The 24,159-nt window shown below is 38.4% G+C and overlaps 1 protein-coding gene across 3 annotated transcripts in view; it reads left to right on the top strand.

Moving 5' to 3' along the window:
* Positions 1-24,159, top strand: part of SGCG (sarcoglycan gamma) — a 144,153-nt gene that overhangs the window by 37,134 nt on the left and 82,860 nt on the right. For all 3 annotated transcript variants that reach the window (XM_059144617.1, XM_059144615.1, XM_059144616.1), the window contains exon 2: positions 10,812-11,006. In XM_059144617.1, coding sequence (XP_059000600.1) covers positions 10,812-11,006 — 195 coding nt within the window. The remainder of the gene's footprint in view (positions 1-10,811; positions 11,007-24,159) is intronic.

Raw genomic sequence — 24,159 nt, 5'->3', positions numbered from 1 at the left:
AATGAGGGAAGTGTCAGCCTATGAATTATGACATATGCATCAGTCATCTCATTATGCCAGTGAAAGGGTCTGGAAAATATGTGTAAATCTATCATTTCCCCCTTTTGTTTGATATGTTCCAGTTCTTTTCCTAGCTATTCATGAAGTTGGTAGGATCTCAGTTAAATAATGGGTAAGAGAGATAATAGGATGTCTGGATAAAGATGGAATGGCTTATATTTGCAGTCATAATGCTGTTTCCTACACATGGAAATCTATTCTACAAATATATTACAGATCAGAATATATTTTATTTGGCTTGCCTGTAACAATTACATATAATCAAGTGCTTGCTCTGTTGCTGGTACTAGGTGCTGGATATATAACTGAACAAAGTATCCTTCTTGCCCTCTTGGAGATAAGAGTCTAAAGAGGAATAGATGATACAAAGTAAACAAATAAAGGTATCCTTATCCATCCTGAGAAATACTATGAAAGAAATAACCAGGACTCATTTGTAAATTAGGACAGGACAGAAGATACACGGGAAGTGGGGTATTCATGAAAGACCATTTAAGTCAAGACAGAAGTGGCTGCACAAAATTTGGTACAGACCAAATCTTCAGTCAGAAGGAACAACATGTACAAAGGCTATGAGATAGAAAGAGCTTATTCTGTTTGAGAGGAGGAAGGAAACCAGTGCTGAGAAGGGCAGAGTGGGATGAGATGGGACTGGGGAGGCCAGACACACCAGTGGAGTGGAGCTTAGTAGGAAATGCAGCGGGAGGCCACTGAGTGACCTTCAACAGGGAAAGGGGGTTCGCTTTTGGGCTTCCAGCAACTCCTCGGTATAGCATTTTGTTAACATTTCCTTAGCTCTCACTGCAGCCAACTACTAATTTGTCTCTCTCCACTTGATGTACATGCACTAAGTCAGAGGTTAATGGTAGGTATGAACCATGCCAAGAAGCGGGGCGTATTTGGTACTGGATAACATCTGGTTCCAGTTAAGAAGCTAGGTCTTCATCATGAAACTTGAGTGAGCACACTTCTAATTGGCATGAATACTGTTCTTGCTCAATCACTATTCTGTGTCTGATCTCTGCCAACTTCAATTTCTGTATGTTAATATTACTTCTCAGGCAAACACTATATAATGACACTGTAAAAGTCTCTGACTTCTGAGTTTATTTAATAAAAACAAGGATAAAACACCGAGAAAAGTATGTTTGAATTGCCCACCTTTATAAACCTCCACTGTTTTAAAATAAGCTTACATCTGAACTATGAAACAAAATACGATGTTTAAAATCACAGTTTTATTACCTAACATTTGTATGACTGTGGGTTTGAGGTTTTCTTTTTCCTTAAAGTCCTTTGTTCATTTAAATACAAGTTTCTTCCCCATTTAGGTCTCTCAGCTACTTAAGGGGCATTTATTCTCTTGGTTTGGTGTATTTTGTAAAGAATTTTTCTTAAATGTCAGAGTTTGCCATTTTATTTTAAAAGTCAGTACTTATTGTAAAGAAGAGAGAACAATCTGATCACCCTTCTTATGTGGGTGTGTATGTGTATTTATAATATGGGAATATAGGTATAAATGATTATAACTTTGGATGAAATTTGTAATTATTACCCATGTACTTTGCTGTATTTGGGTGTCTAGTGCTGAGCAGCTGGACTGAAAGATAAAGCAGATCTATTCTTCAAGTTATTTTTATCATCCTAAAGGTAGTCATAAAGTTAGGGTGAGTATGGTAAATTTATTACTAGCTTTAGTATTATTGAAAGAATATATGTATCAAAAGATTGATTTGTATAAATTCTGTAAATCTGAAAAAATAGAGAAAAACATTTGGGAAATGCAATTTTCAATGAAAAAAGTGTTTGAGAAATGAGCATGGTACCCTCTGCTGGTGAGTTTGAAAGTGAACATGATCCTTCTAGACAGGTACTTGGCACCATGTACCAAGGACCTCAAACAAACACAGTAATTTTAATTCTGGAAACTTAGTCCAAAGAAAATTAGGAATGAAAATGAAGATGGATGTTTCAGGATATGTGTTGCAGCACCATCTATCATAGTGAAAAATTGGACAATAAATGATGAAAAGGAAGGAATCCATTGGATTCTTACAGTATGACAGAATTAACTGTTGGACATGAAACAATATCCAAGGGAAATGTTAATGATAGAGTATTAAATGAAAAAGAATACTGAAATACATATTAAAATGTAAATGCATAGAAAAAAGCAAAATTTAAAAATGGTTAATAATAATTTCCCCTACACTTTTTTTTTCTATCGCTGTTTAAATCTCCCTTAGTCTTTGCAAACAGCTCCAGCACTTGTGTTTATCTGCATTCCCTTGGTTCACAGTGAAAAAGTTGAACTTTTTTACTATGGGTATTGTTCGTCATTCATGGTTCTTTGGTGTATGTGCATGGTTTTGTTCCAGGGTTATTGGATTATTTGTATTTTTTAATGGTAACAACCTTGTCTTATCTTTAAGACAAAAGTTTTCTCCGACTTATTATCAACCATTGAATTTTTCTTGGGGCAGACTCCTCCCCATTACTCTTTGTTTTCCTAACCATTTGCACCTCATCAGAGTGATGTGAGTTACATGCAAACAGGGAGGCTGGAAATAGTGAGAATTAGCTAATTAACATGGGAATTAGCTATCTTTTGGAAGTCTAAAAGCAAATGGAAGGAGAACTCTTCCATCCCATGGTTCTCAGTGAGAGCATGACCTAGTCCCCTTTAACTGATAAGCACACTAACTTCCTCCTTCCCTGGAAGAGTGTCCCATATATAATGGATATCTCTTGTTTCTCACTTTTTATTTACTCATTTATCACCTTTCTGTGGGGGCTTGTTTTAGACTTCCTTCTCCTTTCTCTATGTCCTTTTGTCATGATCTCATTTTTCATACTGAAGCAAACTGCTTTCAAACTGTGCTTCATATCCAGTAAGTGACCCTCTCTATACATTCATTTGTCCAATGCAGACTCAGTGATTGCCTGTTACGTGTGCATGACTCCTTCTGGTCATGTTTAAGCAGTCTTGCTATTTGCTATTGACCACTCTTGTGAGTTGCCTTGTCATTTTAATGGATAATGTAACATGATAGTATATGCTGCATGATAAGAAATTATGCTGCTTGGACATCAGAGCTATATTTTATGATATGAAAGGCAATTTTGAGACTATAAAAAATAATTTTCTTGCAGTTTTTCAATTGACATGATGGGTGCTATTAGAGGTTTGGAAAACCCCCCAGTCAGCATGCCCTGTGGCTTGGCGGGACGTAACTCAAAGCAGAGTTCCATCCCTAACACTCAGATGAATCTCCCTTGGAGAAATGAAAATGGCCAGGGGGGAGCTGTGTGCATTAGACCTCCTTCACCCCTTCCTCATGGTTATGGCAGCAATCGGAATCATCTGTGTATGTTGGAATGAGTGTGATCATCAAGCCGCGACCCCAGTTCTTGTAATACATTTCATAGTCTTTGGTTTTCGCTTTATCCATTATTGTGTAATGCACTTCTAATTTTACTCTGTTATCAATAGAGCAAAGAATTTGTGTGAATCAAATCCAGTGGCATTTCTTCATACTTCCTTGTGAAGTAGTATGTTATCAGATTTTGCAACTGTTATATGTATGCTTGTAAAGAATATGCATTTTCCAGCTGGGCTCTATACACATCCATTTAAACACTTTTCAGTTGTATTTTTGAAGTTTTGTATAGTGCCACTCATTTTAGAGGGCTTGATCTGGCAATAGAGGATTGCTAAAATCTTCCACTATGATAATGGCTTGTTTCATTATTTTTTGAATTTATTCAGTTTTTATGGCATGTATGCAAATGAATAGATATACATAAAGGTATTTCAGGGTGTTTGTTAGATGCATTTAAGTCTAGCATTTCCTGGTGACTCTAATTTTATATCTCTAGTGTTACAGCAATACCCCACCATAATGTGCCTGTAATCATGGGAGTTCAGATATAACATAAATGATGGATGGCACCTGTCCTCTGCTCCTGCCGCATTGTTAAGGGGTAGCTGAAGTTTTCATCTCCTTTGGAGTAAAAGGATGGGTGGTGACATGTGTGTTGGGCTGGAAATAAGCAACACCAGTAAATGCGGCCCCTATCACCGATAATCTAGATTACTCTTCTGAGACTAGGTTAACTGGGACTTTCTTTAAATCACTGCTCCTTCCTCCTTCCCTTCCTTCTTGGAATCACTATGTAGACCCGAGGGCTCAGGATCATTCCCAGCAGGTTCCCTACCCAGAAGTGCTGGCTGGTGAAAGGATGGATCTGAACTCTTTGCCAGACTCTCTGATATATAGGCCCTCATTGGGGTGAGTTCATTAATTTTGCAACATGACTAGGTTTATAGGGTTGAACTCTGGGACCCATGCTTATCATGAGGTTTCTTTGTTTTTTGTGTTCTCCAGATTCAGAATTATTTAATACATTTCAATTACTTTACCCAGCTCAAGAGTCAGTATCTGTTTTCAGCCTAATTTATCTTCAGTTAGAGAAATTTCTTCACAGTTACCCCTTAATCATTGTCTTCCCACTGTTTTCTCCAGTTACTCCCCTGGAGCTCCAGTGGAACACATGTAGACCATCTCAGCCTTCAGATTTCCCTTCACATTTCTCCTATCTTTACCATGCTCTCATGTTTTCTAAGATTTCTTACATATCTGTTAAATACACATAAGACATGTACTTTATATGTCTGAAAACTTCAAGCTATATAACTCATTTTTGAATTTTAAAACAGAACTGAATTTCTCATTTCTAAAGGGTCTATTAAGTTCTTTTCAAACATAGTTTTTAAAAAATCATATTGGCTCCTTTTCAGTATCATCCATGTATTTATGATTTCTGTGTCTCAAACTCCTGGCAATAGCCTATTCAAATAAGGCATGTCAATAAATGACCCTTGAAATTAAGACCCTTGAAATGTCATTGAATGACATCTATTTAGTAGACACAGTGCTCAGTTCCCTATGTTGTGTCCCATGGCAAGAATCAAAGAATATAGAAGACAGAATTCCTATCTGTAAGGTGGTTTTATTTTAAATAAGAAATAGGGAACCACGAATTCAGAGGGCATAAAAACTGCATAAAGATATTTATGCAAAAATAGACTTTATGTCTGAATCCCTCTCTATTAAAATTTTGATAACTGTATTTGAAAGAAGCATTAAAAACCCATCAAAATTAAGTATATCACCATCAACATATTTGAGAGACGGTTAACAGGGAAATAGGTATAAGTTTTTTAATGATAACATAAATTATTTTATTCTTTTCAAAGAAAATTACTTTTATTTATTTATTTATTTGTCTGTTTGACAGAGAGAGAGCATGCACAAGCAGGGGGAGAAGCAGGCAGAGAAGCATTTTTCCCACATTGCAAGGAACCCGATGTGGGGCTCAGTCCCAGGATGCTGGGATCATGACCTGAGCCCAAGGGAGATGTTTAATTGTCCGAGCCACCCTGATGCCCTAATAACATATGTTACTTTTTATAACATATGTTACTTTTTAAAATAAAGTGCTCTCCAAAGATAATTTTTATTCAACATGTAGTAAAACTCAAAATTCTTTCTTAGAATATAGATTTTTAGTTCTAAAATAAAGCATTATTTCATTAATTTTTTAGTAAATAGCTCACAAAGTCCTCTGCATTGTCCCAGTGCAATTTCTTGCCAGCATGAATGCTATTTTGCTGTTGTCTGACTTAACATGCTGAAGAATTGGTACCCTTCCCAATGCTGATGATAATAAGTATCTAAAGAAAGCTAACTGAACCAGATAGCCTCTGAAAATCTCTTTTAGCAAAAACATAATACACTGTGTCAAATAAAAATAAAAGCTACCATGAGCTAAGAGGAATATAAGCTAACTATTAAATAACAAAATGGATTTTTTAGAAAAAATTTAAATTGAATGTTCCACCTAGCCATTTAAATCATGCCCATCTAGAGTAAAATCCTTGTTTATGCAGCATAATCAACACTGAGAAATAGCAATAGCAGGTTAACCAAAATCCTTAAAGTGGGCAGTTATAAAACATGATAGAGAGAGAAAGACAACTGGGGGAAAAAAAAACAGATGTGAGAGCAGAAGTGGTGGTAACTAGAGCTCAAATCTGGAAGGACAAGAAAGGAGATCACTAGCTTCTGAAGGTGAGCCTGGACTCAGTATGTTCACCTGAGGAAATGGGATCCAGACTCTTAGGCAGTCAGCAAAGTAGGTGCACAAAAGTGGGGTAACTCATGGGGCACTGGGGACTCCGTTGGTTAAGAATCTGACTGTTGGTTTCAGCTCAGGTCATGATCCCAGGGTGGTGGGATCCAGCCCCACGCTGGGCTCCGCACTCACACTGGAGTCTGCTGGAGCTTTGCTCTCCCTGTCCCTTGCCCACCCCCACCATATTCTCTCTCTCTCTCTCTCTCTCTCTCTTAGTTGAGCATACAACTGTGGGTTTCAGCTCAGGTCATGATCTCATTGGTGATGGGATTGAACCCTGAGTCAGATTCCCCACCGAGCTTCTCTCCCAGTGGCCCTCCCCCTACTCGTGTTTTCGCTCTCTCTCTCTGTCCCTCCCTCTGTCTTTTCCCTCCCTAAAGTAAATAAATAAACCTTTAAAAAAAAAAAAAAAAGATGCATCTCCAACTGGGGGTAAGTGCAAATGAAGAGAAGTAGTCTAAGGGCTGAGTTTGAGGCTGGGAGATGAGGAAGCAGCAAGTGATAATAAGAAGCAATCGCCATTGCAATGAGGGTTCCTGGAAGTGGAGGTGATGACTATTTGGCATGTGCTGACCTGAGGACATATGAACACACACTTCGCTTAGCAACATGGAGGTCATTGGGGGGCTTATTACAAAATCAAGTTCAATGGGTGGTGGGTATGGAAGCCTGTCAGGAATTGAGTTCTAGAGAGAAGGAAGACATAGAGGAATAGTGGGTAGAGTCAACACACTCAAGGAGTTTTGGTGGGAGGAGGAGTGGAGAAATGGAGCTGGGGCTGTAGATATTTGTGAAGTTTCTGCAGTCTGCCAGGGCATATGGTGGTAAAAGCAGAATCGCTATTCTCGGGAGCCACAGACTGGTCTTATATAGTTTGTCTTTGTTAGTTTTCTTTCAGTAATAAAATCCTACAGACCTCATTTTCTATATTACTAGTCTTCTTTCCAATAGGTCTTTTCTGAAAATGCTTTAACAGAGACAGCGATTTTATTTCTATCTACTTAGCCGGGATCCCCCATTCTATTACCTCCTCATCCACAGTCATTGTTTGAGTGTTGGGCCACAACTACTAAATCTTTTCTTAATGTATTCAGTATGTTCATTAGTCATACAATGTTTTATTTAGTCTTTAACTCAGAGGACTCACCCACACCCACTAGCCCCATTTGCTATCATTGTCCCTGGCAGGTAGATAGCTCAATTAGTGTTTTTCAAGTTCAATAGTTATTTCTTTCAATTTTTTTACTCATTCACTTAAGACCTCTATTGTGTGCCTATTATTTGTCAGTTACACTGTTTTAGGGACATAGCAATGAACAAGATTCACATAGAATTTACATCCGAAGGAGGAGGAGTCTATAAACTGTGGAAAGAAGAATATTTGCTCTCTGGAAGCCCTGTTGGTTGAACTCCTGAATTCCCAATTAAGTCTAGAAAAGAGAATTCATGCATGTCTAAGACTTCTTTACACAAGTTTCTCTCTGTAGCTCATCCTGCTGCTCAAAGACCCTTGACACAAGAATGGACCCAACAATTTTCTTTTTAGAGTAGGAGGCCCCAAATGAAGCTGGAACTACTATATATTCAAACATATGTCACTTTAAATTAGATTCTCCTGTAACCTATAGCACTTGAAGGTGGAAGTTCTCCTTAAAATGAGAAATAAAAGAATCTTGTTTAAATAATTGAAACAGATTCCAAAGACTGAATTAGAGGGAGTTAAGGTCTACCCTCATAACAGAATTGCTACTGGCTCTCTTGTAAGCCATAACAAAAAGGTCTTAAATGGATATTAAGGTTTTCTCCATTTTATGTAAGTGTGAACAACACTTTCTATGAAAGGTAGAATAATGACTTCAAAATAGGTTCATGTCCTAAACCTTGGAAACTTACATGGCAGAAGGGATTTTACAGTTGTGATTATGTTAAGGCTTTTGAGATGGGGAGATTGTCCTGGATTCCCCCAGGTGGGCCCAGTGTAATCACAAGGTCCTTGTGAAGAGGAAATAGCAGGGTCAGAGTCAGAGAATGAGCTGAGACAACATAAATAAAGGTTGTAGCCAAGGATTGTGGGCAGCCTCTGGAAGCTAGAAAAAAGAAGGAACAGATTTTCCCTACACCCTCCAGAAAGAATACAAACCTGTCCACACTTTGATTTTTGGCCCCCAAAGACCCATTTTTGGACTTCTGACCTTCAGAACTGTAAGATAATAAAATTGTGTTGGTTTAAGCCACCAGATTTGTGACAATATGTTACACCAGGAATAGGAAACTCTATGTAGGAATAGAAATACATAGCATTTGGAAACCCCATGTACACATAGCATTCTTGGAAAGCTGCTGTTTTTACTGATCCGTAATGACATTGTAAAATAGTGCACTTGCTATAAATTCAGACTCCCTGGTTACCCTTCCTGATACAACTGCAGTCTCTCAGCCTGTGCTTCACAGAAGTTTTGGACTTGCCACCATTAGTACAGATAATGACAAGTGCATTGAAATAAATGTAATAGCGGAAGGTGATGATATATGACGTGAGTGCCCAGAGAAGGCATCTTTGAGGAAATGACATGTGAGCTGCCACTGAAGGCTAAGAAGGAGCCAGCAGGGGGTTTCAGGTGGAGAGAATGCCCAGGACAGAGGTCTTAAAGTGAGTTAACTTGTCACTTAAAGAGTAGATGGAGCATTGCGAGTAAAGACCAAATGCTAGTAGATGATGTTGAAGAAGTAAGCCAAGGCCCTTTATGGAGGGTCTAGCCAGTGACAGAGGAGCTCAGATATTCTTAGGGTGGGGAAGAGCCTTTAGAAAGTTTGAAAGAACAGAATGATAGGAACTTATTTGGCTGCTGGGTAGAGCATGGTTTCTGAAAGGAAAAAAGGGAAACTGGCTCCATAAGAGAGTTTGTAGAGGATTGAGCTAGTATGGGGGCAAGAGGAGTGGACACACTCAGGATACAGATTAAGGCAGAGCTGATAAAATGTGAGAAGTCTGAAGGGAAAAGAGAAGAAACAAGGATGACTCCTAGGACTTTGGAGCAACTGTATTTGTGAGGCAGACTCTACTGTAAAGAAGACTGAGGACCTCAAAGAAATGAGCAAATAAGTTATGCCAGTTATGACATCAGTAAGCATTTAGGTTTTGAATCATGTAGATTATCCTGAGTATTGGAAATCCTATGTAATGAATAGCACAGTTTTATATAATCAATTAGAATGTAGGAAAATCCAATTGTTGAGTGGGAAAGAGATTTAAAGAATTATTTCAGATTATGACTTATTTTAATAAGGACACTTCCAAACCATTCCTAAAAATAAATGTAAGACCTTTGCATTAAAAAAAAATTCCTAGAGAATATTTTACATTCTGGTTTATCATTTTACTGCATTTACAATCAGGAAAGTCTTTGTAATCTCTAATCTTCACTTTGTAAATTAAAACCACTTTTTTGGGTGCCTGGGTGGCTCAGTCATTAAGCATCTGTCTTTGGCTCAGGTCATGATCCCAGGGTCCTGGAATCAAGCCCCGCATCAGTCTCCTTGTTCAGTGGGGAGCTGCTTCTCCCTCTCTCACTCCCCCTGCTTGTGTTCCCTCTCTCACTGTCTCTCTCTCTGCCAAATAAATAAATAAAATCTAAAAAAAAGAAGAAACAAACAAAAAAACACTTTATTCTTTCCTCTGTTGTGAAGTGAAATAATGAATAATTCTTTAAAAACTCCTCATAGAGTTGAAATTATTATGAAAACTTAGTGTAATTTACAGAAAACAGTGAGTACTTATAAACATTTGTATGCATGTATACATTCTGATTGTTCTTGGAAGCTGGTTAATACTGGGGAACTTTATTATAAGCAAAAATGAAGAGAGCCTTTAATTCTGAGTAATTTAGCAAATGAAGAAAGATGTGATTTAATTATTTGACATAAAAACTAAATAATTGGATTCCATTTTAGAAAGATATGTAGATATCAGCTTGATTTTCCTCCCACTGAATCTTTTAAAAACTTGGTAAGCTGATTATTTTAGGTTGATGCTTCAATTCCAAGTTTAACCCTGCAGAATTTTGAAAGTTGACTATATATATATATAATGTATTATATAATATATGTTATATATTATATTATACTTAATCATATTATATATAAAATGATTAAAATGTGAAAATATGGTCACTGGATTTTGATGAATTGGTTGTATCTAAACTATTTCGAATGATAGAGAAAATATCACTCTGTGCTTGAAATAATGATATATTTCAAAGTAACATTCAGTTCTTTTTAAAACTCATCTTCATTTTGAAAATTTATTATTGGGGTAAAAAGTATAATCTTGTGGGACTTGTAGTAAATCAGTATTGAAAAACAAGTTCTCTGTTTCTGTCTCTTTGTCCCTCCGTCTCTCACCCTCTCCGGCTCCTTCCCCTCCTCCCTATGGCTCTACACTCCTTCTCTCCCTTTCTCTCTCTCCTTCCGCTGTCTCGGTGTCTCTCTGACCCTCCTTCTCGACCTCACCCGTTCCCTGTCCCTTCTCCCACCCCCTCCCTACCCCGTGGCAGATGGTCCGTGAACAATACACTACGACCACAGAAGGCACCCACATACAGAGGCCAGAGAACCAGTGTGTCTACAAAATTGGCATTTATGGCTGGAGAAAGCGTTGTCTGTACTTATTTGTTCTTCTTTTGCTCATCATCCTCCTCGTGAACTTTGCTCTTACAATTTGGATTCTTAAAGTGATGTGGTTTTCCCCAGTAAGTAGTTTCCTTTCCTGGTAAGCATGTTCTTGTTCTGTTTGATCTATCACTTACCCATATTGTATTGGTAGAAGCCTCCTTTAATGGAATTAATGTTTGTTTTCTTTCTGGGTCAGAATTCTCAGTAGCAAAATATTCATACATTTATCTTTCTTAATTTCACTGTGAACTGTAAGGTGTTGGGGTTTTTTATTTCCTATTGTGATTTTTTATCTACTTGTGGGAAAATTATAAAAATCTTGAGTTTGTGGTTGACTGAGTCAAAATCACATAATGACTATTTAATCCATTAATTTATAAAATTCTACAAATCATGTTGGTTTTTCTAATGCCATTAATCTACAAATACTAACCATCCAGATGCTACTTTCTCATTTTTAAAGTTTCATTTTAATATAAAATAAATTCATATCCACACTCAATATTTGACAAAAGCTTTGAGTAGGTAAAATACTCATAGTCCTAAGGAATTCATGGTCTATTTTAGACATCCTCCTGTTTTCAAGATAGCTGGATAATTGTATTTGCTCTAATAATATATTATATACTTTTTCAAAAAAATTTGTTTAATATAAAAGTGTCTTAATTTTGCTAGATATTTATCATAGTAAGAAAAATACTGCAGTGAACATCACAGGTAGGTCAATCTGTTCCCTATATGCATCTTGAAGGTGTGATACAGGCACAGGCTCATTCCAAGAACAGTAGTTATAGCAGTCAGTCTCAAATGCCTTCCTTTGATTAGTCTCCATCAGTCTCTATGCAAGTATTTCTTTCCTGCCATTATTCTACAGCCAGCAGGCACATTATCTATTTTGTTGACATAAATATTTATATTTTCCCATATTCAAAGAGGCAAATTACCAATCCCAGCAAAATATAGCTTAAAATGTGTTACTTAATATATTTAATATAAACACATACTGTGAATTGTTATTATAAACCATATTTAAGTGCTATAAATACATAATATTTTTATTTCATTTTATTTTATTTTTGCAGTGTTCCAAGATTCATTGTTTATGTACCACAGCCAGTGCTCCATACAATATGTGCCCTCCTTAATATCTACCAGGCTCACCACCAGGCTGGGTCATCCATCCCCCCACTCGACTCCCCTCCAAAACCTTCAGTTTGTTTCTCAGAGCCCACAGCCTCTCATGGTTCATCTCCCCCTCCAATTTCCCCCAATTCACTATTTCTTTCATTCTTCTAATGTTCTCCATGTTATTCCTTATGCTCCACAAGTAAATGAAACCATATGATAATTGACTTTCTCTGCTTGACTTATTTCACTCAGCATAATCTCTTCCAGTCTTGTCCATGTTGATACTAATTTGGGTATTCATCCTTTCTGATGAAGGCGCAATATCCCATTTTATATATGGACCATATCTTCTTTATCCATTCATCTGTTGAAGGGCATCTTGGCTCTTTCCACAGTTTGGCTATTGTGGATATTGCTTTTATGAACACTGTGGGGCATAGGGCCAATTCGAGTTTATCTTTGTATATGGCGTAAGTGAATGGTCCAGTTTCATTCTTCAATGCATAGCTGTCCAATTTTCCCAGCACCATTTATTGAAGAGACTGTCTTTTTTCTACTGGATATTTTTTCTTGCTTTGTCGAAGATTATTTGATTATGGAGTTGCCGGTCCATATCTAGACTCTCTACTCTGTTCCACTGGTCTGGGTTTCTTTTTTTGTGCCAATACCATTATGTCTTGGTGATCACAGCTTTGTAGTAAACTTGAAATCAGGCAACATGATGCCCCAGCTTTGTTTTTCTTTTTCAGCATTTCCTTAGCAATGCAGGGTCTCTTCTGGTTCCATACAAAGTTTAAGATTGTTTGTTCCAGAACTTTGAAAAATGTCAGTGGAATTTTCATCAGGATAGCATTGGAAGTACAGATTGCTCTGGGCAATATAGACATTTTAACAATGTTTATTCTTCTGATCCCTGATCAGGGAATGCTTTTCCACCTTTTCCTGTCTTCTTCAATTTCTTTCATGAGCATTCTGTAGTTCTTTGAGTACATACCCATTAACTCCTTGGTTAGTTTTATTCCAAAGTATCTTACAGTTCTTGGTGCTATAGTAAATGGAATTGATTCTCTCATTTCCCTTTTTATATTTTCATTGTTAGTGTATAAGAAAGCAACTGATTTCTGTGCATTTATTTTGTATTTCTGCACATTACTGAATTGCTGTATGAGTTCTAGTAGCTTGGGGGTGAAGTCTTTTGGGTTTTTCTTGTAAAGTATCATATCATCTGTGAAGAGAGAGAGTTTGACTTCTTCTTTGTCAATTTGAATACATTTTAATTTTTTGTGTTGTCTGATTGCTGTTTCTAGGACGTCTAGTACTATGTTGAACAACAGTGGCAAGAGTGGGCATCCTTGTCATGTTTCTGATCTCAGAGGGAAGGCTGTCAGCTTTTCCCCATTGAGAATGATATTCACTGTGGATTTTTCAAAGATTTTATGAAGTTGAGGAATATTCCCTCTATCCCTATACATTGAAGAGTTTTAATCAGGAATGGATGCTGTATTTTGTCAAATGCATTTTCTGCATTAATTGAGAGGACCATGTAGTTCTTCTCTCTTATTGATTTGTTCTGTCACATTGATTGATTGGTGAATGTTGAACAACCCTTGCATCCCAGGGATAAAACCCACCTGGTCATGGTGGTTAATCTTTATAATGTACTGTTGGACCCTATTAACACAAAACTAGGATCTTGTTAAGAATCTTGGCATCCATATTCATCTGGGATATTGGTCTGAAATTCTCCTTTTTGATGGGATCTTTGCCTGGTTTGGGGGTCCAGATCATGCTGGCTTCATAGAAAGAGTCTAGAAGTTTTCCATCTGTTTCTATTTTTTTTGAAACAGCTTCAGGAGAATAGGTATTATTTCCCCTTTGAATGTTTGGTAGAATTCCCCATGGAATCCATCAAGTCCTGGACTTTTGGATTTTTGGGGAGGTTTTTGATCACTGCTTCAATCTCTCTACTAGATATTGGTCTATTCAGGTTGTCTATTTCTTCCTGTTTCAGTTTTGGAAATTTATAAGTTTCCAGGAATGCATCCATTTCTTCTAGGTTGCTTAGCTTATTGGCATATAACTGTTGAAAATAATTTCTGATGATTGTTTCTATTTCTTTGATGTTAGTCGTGATCTCCCCCTTTTCATTTATAATTTTATTAATTTGGATCCTCTCTCATTTCTTTAGGATTAATTTGGCCAGTGGCTTATTGATCTTATTGATTCTTTCAAAGAACCAGCTTCTAGTTTTGTTGATATGTTCTACTGTATCTATAACTCATTGATCTCTGCTCTAATTATTTCTCTTCTCGTGCATGGGTTTGGCTTAATTTATTGTTGATTTTCCAGTTCTTTAAGGTGTAAAGAGAATTGGTGTATTCAAGATTTTTCAATTTTTTTGAATGTGGCTTGGATAGCTATGTATTTCCCCCTTAGGATCCCCTTTGCCATATCCCAGAGGTTGTGGAATGATGTGTCTTCATTATCACTGGTTTCCATGAATTGTTCAAGTTCCTCTTTGATTTCCTGGTTGGTCCAAATGTTCTTGAGCAGGAAGGCCTTTAGCTTCCAAATATTTGTATTTCTTCCAAACTTCTTCTTGTGGTTGAGTTCCAGTTTCAAAGCATTGTGGTCTGAAAATATGCAGGGAATAATTTTAGTCTTTTGGTATCAGCTGAGCCCTGATTTGTGACCCAGTATGTAATCTATTCTGGAGAAAGTTCCATGTGCACTCGAGAAGAATGAGGGTTTTGTTGTTTTAGGGTGGAATGTTCTGTATATATCTATGAGGTCCTTCTGGTCCAATGTATCATTCAAAGCTCTTATTTCTTTATTGGTATTCTGCTTAGATGATCTTTCTATTACTGAGAGTGGCATGTTAAGATCCTCTACAATTAATGTGTTCATATCAATATGACTCTTTTTTTATTAACAGTTGGTTTATGTAGTTGACTACTCCCATATTGGGGGCAATATTTACAATTGTTGGAGATTCTTGGTGGACAGACCCTTTAAGAATGATGTAGTGTCCTTCTGTATCTCTGACTACAGTCTTTAGCTTAAAATCTACTTTATCTGCTATGAGAATCACTACCCCAGCTTTCTTTTGAGGCCCATTAGTATGAAAGATGGTTCTCCGTCCCTTCACTTTCAGTCTGGATGTATCTTTGGTTCCAAATGGGTCTCTTGTAGACAGCTTATGGGCAGGTCCTCTCATTTTATCCAGACTGCAACCCTGTGCCATTTTATGGGAGCATGTAGGCCATTCACATTGAGAGTGATTACTGAAAGATGAGTTTTTATTGATATCATGCTGCCTGTGAAGTTCTTATTTTTATAGATTATCTCTAAATTTATGTTCTATGTCACTCTTGGATTCTTTTTTCTTTTATAGTACCCCCCTTAATATTTTTTGTAATTTCTTGTAGTGCTGGCTTGGTGGTCACATGCTCTTTTAAACCTTGCCAGTCTTAGAAACTCTTTATCTCTCGATCCATTTTGAATTTCAACCTTGCTGGATAAAGTATCCTTGACTGAATGTTCTTCTCATTTAGTGCCCTGAATGTGTCTTGCCAGCCCTTTCTGTCTTGCTAGGTTTCTGTGGACATGTCTGACGTTATTCTGATGGTCCTTCCTCTGTACATAAGAAATCTCTTCCCACTGCTTCCCTTAAGACCTCCTGTCTGAAATTATGATTCATGAATTTCACAATTAAGTGTCTGGAGGTATTTCTACACTTGTTGATCTGGAGGGGTGTATCCTTTCTGCCTCTAGGACTCAGACACTTGTTCCATTCCATTCCCCAAATTAGGGCAATTTTCATCCAGAATTTGTTCAACTATATCTTCTAGTCTTTTCTCTTTCTCCGCCCTCTCAGGGATCCCGATAATTCTGATGTTGGAACGTTCCATGGCATCATTTATTTCCCTAATTCTGTTTTTGCATCTTCTAAACTCTGTTCCAGACCTCCTCCTGATCCTTCTTTTCTATCATTTTGTCTTCAAGATCACTAATTTGATCTTCTCCCTCAAGTTACCCTAGCCATTAGAGTATTCAGATTAGGTTGGATGTCACTGGTAGCATTTTTAGTATTGCCTGATCAGCCTTCATTTCCACACTTAGAGATTGTATGTTGCCACTAATGGTCTTCTCCAACCTAGCCACTGCCTGGATAATTGTTACTCTGACTTCCTTTTCCAACATACTGTTTATGTCCATATCCAGTAGTTCTGTGGCAGAGGGCACAGTCTCTGAATTTTTCCTCTGTTGGGTGTTCCTCCTCCTAGTCATTTTGGTGAGATTAAGGGGAGGTATAGCTGAATATATCAACCATGATCCAGGCAAGGTGCACCCTGGAAAGTTTGGGAGCAATTGGAAGTCACCACCAAAAAAAAAAAAAAAAAAAAAAAAAAAGGAAAATTAAAAAAAAAAAGGATGAAAACCCACCCAAAATGAGCCCCAAAAGTAAGATGGGAAAGTAGTTATAAACCCTCAATGTGAGTGGGAAGGTTATTTCGATTCTTCCTGGGTGTATCTTGTTATCTTTGTTAAAGGACTCAACTTTCCAGATACAGGAAAATTAAAACTGGTTTATATATAAGTGTAGTATTGAATAGGGAAAAAGGATCACCTTGAAGCTTATATCTATGTGTATATTTTTTAAAAAGAGAAAAAGAAACACATATATATAAAAAAAAGTTAAAAAGTTATTATGGAATATGTTGTATTAAACCTCTAGTTGCAATGGTAAGTAGATTAAAAAAAAATTAAAAGAACAAGAATCATGAGAACAAATTTAAAAGAAAAAAGAAAGAGAAAGAGAGAAGAAAAGAAAAGGAGAGAAAGAAAGAGAGGAAGAGAAAGAAGAGGTGTATTTATGAAATATACAGGTTTACAGGTTTGGGGGCACTACTGGGGGCTTAATACATTGTTTTCCTCTGATGTTGGGGTTTTACAGTTTTTTGGGGACCCTGTGGATGTTGTTCTCTTGTTCTCTGGCTTGTCTTCTGGGGGAGGGCCCTTCCACATTGTTTTTCAATCAACCTTGCTTGGACTGAGTCACCCTGCCCCTGATCAAGGGGCAGGGCTCTGTGGAAATCTGTGTTTCAGGCTTTAGTTCTTTGAAGGTTTTTGTTCTTTGGAGGCTTTTTGTGGCATTTCAGAGGTTTCCATGAAAAGCAAACTGTCCACACCCAGACCTCCACCTCAGAGAGAAGCCTCAATCTGCTCCCCTCTGGATGGTCCAGAACACACAGATTCCCCGTCTGCACACTCTGCTAAACACTGCAACATCCCACAGGTGGTGCGTACCACCAGCCACTGTCTCAGTGGTCGCCCGAGGCCCCCACTTGTCTCTGTGCCCCTGGGCCACTAAAACTGCGAGAAATATTGGTCCGGGCAAGCCCGAACCCAGGTGACTGCCATTACCAGGACTGCTGTCTAGGGTCCACACCCATGCTGGGTGCACGAACACTCAGCAGAGGCACAGGTCACAGGTCGCATAGGGCTGCAGGCTGAGGGACCCTGACTGGAGACCACACTGAGTTCTCTCAGGCACAACTGGGTACACTCAGACCTGTCAGAGGCACAGGTTGCAGAAGGCTGCAGGCTCAGACTGCTGACCTATGCCCACACCAGGATCTCTCAGGCAAAGGTGGGAGTATGCCTAGCAGGAGTGGTGGTGCAAGCAGTGGAAAGCTGCGGGCTCAGAGACCACGGAATGGATCCCCTGCTGGGCTCTCTCTGGCACAGATGCTTGCTGGCACTGCCTGTCCTGGGACTGTGGCCTTAGGCCCGTGCCCATGACTGCCTGATTCCACCAGGAGCCCCTTAAGGTCTTCTTCTCTTTTTGAGTGCTTTTAACCAGTCTCCAAGTTAATGCTGGTCCCCAGTCACAGGGCACTTTTGTATTGGGGTATTACTTTCCAGTGGGTCGCTTCTAGTGGCTCCCTCCCCATTCTGTTTATCCTCCAATATCAGTCCGAGCATTCCCACTCTGTTTCACTGGCCACTGATGATCTTCTGCCCCCAAAGAGATCAGACATGTATAATCCTATATCTCAGGCTCATTTCATGGGTGTTCAGAATGTTATTTAGCTCACTTTAGGGAACCAGTTGAAACAGAGTCTCCTACTTCTCCACCATCTTGCCACTCCCCTCCCTACATAATATATTTAAATTAGTCAAATATATGTTGTGATTTCCTCTTTAAAATTTACAAAAACCATGTTTGTACAGCATCACCATAGTATTTACTTCCATTAGGCACCTTTACTTAGCTAGCACAGCATATGGTGTATGCATGTGTTGTACATCACCTTCATTTTATCTCTAAATTTAAAATGTTTTAATATTTTTTGGAGAGTGAATTGACATTGAAGTCCTCCAGTTGTAAACTATGGGATCTCCCAGGAATGTCTCCTGACTGAAGGGCCCTACACCCACCTGCATTGTGCCCCTCAGTTAAACAGAATGTAGAAAGAAAATCGACTCAAAGAAAGACCCTTAGAAGGGCCTGGGAGAAAGAAGCCATGCCAGGGCCCAGCAGGTGCAGAGAATGGCCAGATTTGAATAGTCGTTTGGTACCAGGGACCCCAAGTTCTATCACTCACCTGGCCATCTTGGGTCATCATAAAGTGAGATGATACAAATGATGCAATTTTCATATGTATGTGAGTTTGATCCCTTGCTTTGGGAATGACCCATACATTATGAGGCTGGATGTTGTAAATTAACTTATGCTCTATTTTTTTCTTAGTTTGAAAGATCTCTCTCTGTATAAGAATTTATTTTGTTTTTATTTTATTCATATATAAACCAGCATCCTTTCTTGAATGCAGACATGCCAAGGAAGTAACATGACTATAAAAGAACTTTTCAAGAGCTTTGGTAGTGAAATGATAAAGTCAAATAGGATTCTCAGCATTTACAGAGAGCTGTAGAATTTTGAACACATAACAGCTAGCATATAATTCTCTACCTAAATTTATAATAACCTATCTATCACCTATATAGTCATTAGGGTAGACTGAAAACTATAATTTGCCAAATTAACAAAGTCTTAAAAAATTTCTCTGCTTAGATCCCCAGTGTAGAGCAATGAGAGTTTATTAACTTCCACATATTGTCATTTCAATCCACATGTCCCTTCTTCATACTTTAATATTTTACTACGGAAAACAGTAAAGCCAACCACCAGTAACATGTCTTAAAATGCCAAGATTGAATTACAGGGTAAAACAAGGAATAGATCACAAAAGGAAAACACAGGATGCCACAGAAGATGGAGATTTCAAACAGAGGTTAAATGTTGGCAAGAGAACTAGTCCAAACACAATGAAACCAAGCCTTAAAGAGCTTTGCTGTGCCTGGCATGGGTTCCAGAGACCCCTGATGCTGAGTTGCTCACCAGGGTAGCTCCACTCTTAGAACTGCAACTTTACGTAACAGAATTTTACATAATTTCTATGTATGAAATCTATTAAATATTAAGTCATATTTAGGAAGTTTTAACAACTGGTGCCAAACATAAAGGTTCTAGAATATTCTGTGTTGGTCATTATAATCCCTAAATCCATTAGTTAGGAAGGTGGGCACTAAAAATATCAATGCAGTAAAGTGGCTACTTCCCTTTTTCCTTTTTCATACTTTCCTTCTGTAAAACTAATGTACAATATTAGTTTTAGTTATAGTGTTCATGGCTATAAAATGTATCCGTGAGTCTTATCAGTTAATATGTTAAAACATGGAATTTTTAATTTTTAACAACCTAGTTTAAAAAAAAAAAACCTCATGGTTATTTACTTACTTTCATACAAAATATTTTAGTGCATTTAATGAATGTAATTTTAACAAGAGAAGATTAATGATTCCAAGCTTAAAAAAAAAAAAAGTTTAATGCTGAAAGCTAAATTTCTTTAGATACTTTTATTTGGGGGAAGAAAGAATATAAGTAATCAAAACAGAATTGTAATACTGGATATCAGCATTAAGCTTATAGTTCTTTTATAGTGGTTCTCAACCCTCTCAAGAGCTCCCTGGGTGAAATCTGAAATTGGTGCCCAAACACAGAGGCAGGGAGAGACCAAGGGAAGAGACAGGCTACTCCAGTTAACCTCATTACCCATATCTCATTACTGCTCTTACTAGCAAATATGTTGAATAGCATTACATTTCTAAAATGAAATTAATTCAAAAAGAAAAAATGATATTTAAACTACTGAAATTGAAATCATGTCTTTCTGCATCAATCCCTACTTATTTAATGAAGAGATCAAATTTAGCCAAAACAAATCCTTTGTACTAGAATACTTTCTGCTAGAAAGTTTCAGTATTCGACAGATAGTTTTAATAGGTTGGGCAGGAGTTTTATTTAAAAATATCTTGCTGAAGTAGAAAACGAAAAAAGAATCTCTAGCATGTGTTTAGCAGTCATTACAATAGCGTATTTTAAGAGTTCTCTGTTTTTAGATCAAAGTATGTTCCACAACATACTTTGCCTCCCGGAATCGCTGAGAGGCAGGCACAGGCTGGTGCCGCCAAGGGCTGTCAAGGTCTATGGAAGATCTTGAGCTCCGTCTCACCTTTTGTTTACTCGGCTCCCTCTGGGCTCCCTCTGGTTGTTTCCTCAGAAAAGGCAGTGTGTTGTCCACTGCAGGGAGCCCAGAGCAATGAAGTCTCTGCCCACAGGAGAACCACATGTTAAGAGTGAAGGCAGTGAAATTTTTATCTGACCTATAGATGGCAGAAGAGATTTTCACCTCTTCCTGTACCTGTCTGCCATGCTTGACACCTCCCCTAGTGGTGTTTTACCATTTGTCTTCTGCCTGCCTTGACAGAGACCCTTGCTGGTGACCCAGCAGGAGGACAGCAGCCCCCTGTGCTCCATCCCTGCCTTTGCCCAGGCCTGGCCTGTATGGTCCTCACACTGGCAGTGATCTGATACTGATTACTTACCCTGCCTCCCTCTCTTTGCCATCCATTTTTCACACTAATGGAAATTAGGATTAAAAGAAAAACATGACATGGTGGCATTTTAAAGCAGCACCTTGACATTTTCTCAAATGATTTCCCTCTTTCTAAAAAGAATTATATTACATCAGTGCTTGCCAGTCTAAAAACCAAATTGAAATGTTTGATTTATGTCTTAGTCATAATAGAGTGGGATTGATCCAGAGGTCACAGACAATAAGAACATGTACTAACTTAATGGCATTTTTCTTTCTAAGAAGACAAGATATTATTAAGCCTCAGTTGAGAGGAGGGAGATAAATCTCAAGCTATTCAAAGTGCATAGGAATTTCATTATCCCTGGTATCAGTAACACAAATCCTATTGTCTAGAGATACAAATAGCACCATAGTTTTAATTTCTATCTGAAGGATATTCTTTCAATTTTCCTTTTTATTAAAATTTTTCTGTAAGTGATTTAAACATATTTTAACAACTGGGAAATAAAGCAAAAGCACTGGGTCCACAGTGCTTTGTCATGTGTAGTGACAGTCATCAGCTTAACCTAGATATGAAAGTCACACTTTTGTCATGGGGGCATTATAACAAAGTAAATGTGCTCTGAACATAAATGCATTTGCTTGTTTCCCATTCCCACCAATAATATAAAACTGATAAGGTCTTTGGGTAACAATAAATTGTTTTTGCTCACGACCACTAATGAAGATAATATCTTGTAATTTATAAACTAGCCTAATATATTTGTTGAAGTGTTACTTGTTTAAAAATAAAGAAAAATGACTTTTAGAGGGACTATAAGACAGTGGAAAGAACATTAGCTTAGGAGTCAGACTGGGTAAGAATCTTGGTTTTAGTTAGGATTAGTTTCAGTCTATGATTTTCTAACGGTGTACATACACACAATATACTGTTTGCAATTATTTATGTTACTTAGATGCTCAGTTTAAACTTGGCACAAAATTATGAACTCCTTTGACCAAAGTGTTCTTTAGTCTGTGTTGAGCATAAAATTAAGAGTGCTTGTCATCCCATGAAACTTTCACTGTAGAAACACCAGGGAAAGTCAAACTGAGACCAAAAAATCATCACTCCCTTGGTCAAATAGGACTGTGTGCATGGATTATATAGTTGTTAGAATAATGAGCAGGGAATTAAAACTATAACTAAAACAATAACTAAAGCTGTTTGGTCATGAGTCACCATTGCTATATAGGTTCAATATAGGCTTAAGCTGTATGCAACAGTCAAATGTGAAAGTCAGGCCAATTTCAGATATCCTATATGCACAATGTATGAAATAACAGAATTTCAAAGATGACTGTACTAAAAAAAAAAAAAAAAAAGACACGCAGAAAGGGACTATTTATCTTGTTTTAAGAATTAATCTTAGACTCTTCCATGTCTTTCTGCACAGCAGTCTTTCCATGTCAAAGCTCATCATTGCCATTCCATTAAATAAACCACAACTCTTTAAAAGTGAACTTAAGTCCTACCTTTCTATCTTGTCCCAGATCAAATCCCACACCCCCTGAGAGACATTCTCCAGACGTTTCTCTAGCACACTTTATTCAGGGCTCATTCTGAACTCTCAAAGCTGTCTCTACTTGTTGGTGTATCTTTTTATGTCAGAAAAACTTCTTGAGGGACCAGTGGAGCTTTGTAATTTTTTTTTAATCCCCAGCCATATCCCAGTGCCTTGCGTATGATTTAGGTAGCCAGTAAATATAGCTGTCGCGCTCTCCCTGCCTGCAGAGATGTCGCAACACCAACACACACACAGGTCGATGCACAAGCTCTTGTTTATTCCCTGGTCAAGCTTTCTCCTCCCCTTCTTTCCCCTTCCCCTGCGGGGGAGTTCCCTTGCCTTACATAGGGCATAACAGCCAATCACAGAGGTGTTCACGTGAACAGGAGGTGTCTGGGGCTAGTAGGCAGTGGTGGCATATGGTGTTCATATGACGAACACGAGGTCACGTGTGGCCAGGGCGGATGTTTTTTTTAGGCTGTCTGTGCTGCTCCCGCGCCATCTTAGGGGCGCGACCAGCACCATCTTGGAGGCATGACCCCGGCAGCTCCCCCTTCTTTATTTATTTGTATGGATAAGGGACCATGCCTGTCTTAGGTTGGGACGATCAACTTGCGCCCTTACCCATCATCAAATACTGCAGAGCATGCTGCAGCTTCTGTCTTAGGTTGGTACTCCGTTATCGTCCTCATTACCCGTCATTGACTATCGGTCTAGCATGCTAAGCCATACTTGAGGTGAGCTACCATGCTCTATGGCTACCAAGGCTTGATGTACCCCCTGCCGGTCTCTGGCTAATGTGCGTTGGAGGGCCCTTATCCAACGCAGCGCCAGGAGGAGGACGAAGAGCACAATACAGCCAAGTGCAATAGTCCCAAACCAGGATTTCCCAAAAGCACCGCTGCCTACATAGTTTGTAGGAATTGGGAGGCCGTGAGAGGGTTTACTCTCATGGCATTGATCTGCAGAATCTCCATCCGTAGGGAGGCTGTCAGATTGTGGAATTTGGCTGACCAGGTGCCGTTGAGCATCTGAGATAATTCTCGGGAGAGGTTCGCTGCTCGGGAGAGATTAGAATACAAGTTAGATGTGATGCATATGCCTGATAAGGGCTGGATACAACTGGTGGAGAGAATTTGCGACATTAGGTTCATTTGTTCCTGGAGGAGATCTACCCTTTGATTGAGGATTATTACGAGTGATATACAACGGGGTTGAAAGGAAGAAGAATAGTTAAAATGAACAAAGAAGCAAAGGCTCCCGTGAAGGAGTAAGGAAGTGATGTTGTAAGCTGCTTCGGTGTTCTTGTATGGTAGAGATGGAAAGCCGATACTTGCATTGGTAGAGAAAAACAAAGGAAAAACTGTCGAGTCATTAGAGAGGGGCAGAGGAGTGGGCTTGAACCATGGCCCATAATTGTACTTCTCTATTCCGCCATGGTTGAGTTAAAACACTGAAGGGTAGGATGAGTATCCACAGTAGGCGCTTGCTTCCATTTAACCTTTATTCTGATCATGACCACTCATTACAAAATCCATTCACTTTATCTCTAGAAGAAGCAAATTACTTGATTATAACCCTCCATTACCTCAATAAACTTCTCATCC

The sequence above is a fragment of the Mustela lutreola genome, chromosome 13 (genome assembly GCF_030435805.1).
Source record: "Mustela lutreola isolate mMusLut2 chromosome 13, mMusLut2.pri, whole genome shotgun sequence".
Lineage (NCBI taxonomy): Eukaryota > Metazoa > Chordata > Mammalia > Carnivora > Mustelidae > Mustela > Mustela lutreola.
This window is presented reverse-complemented; position numbering and strand designations above follow the sequence as displayed.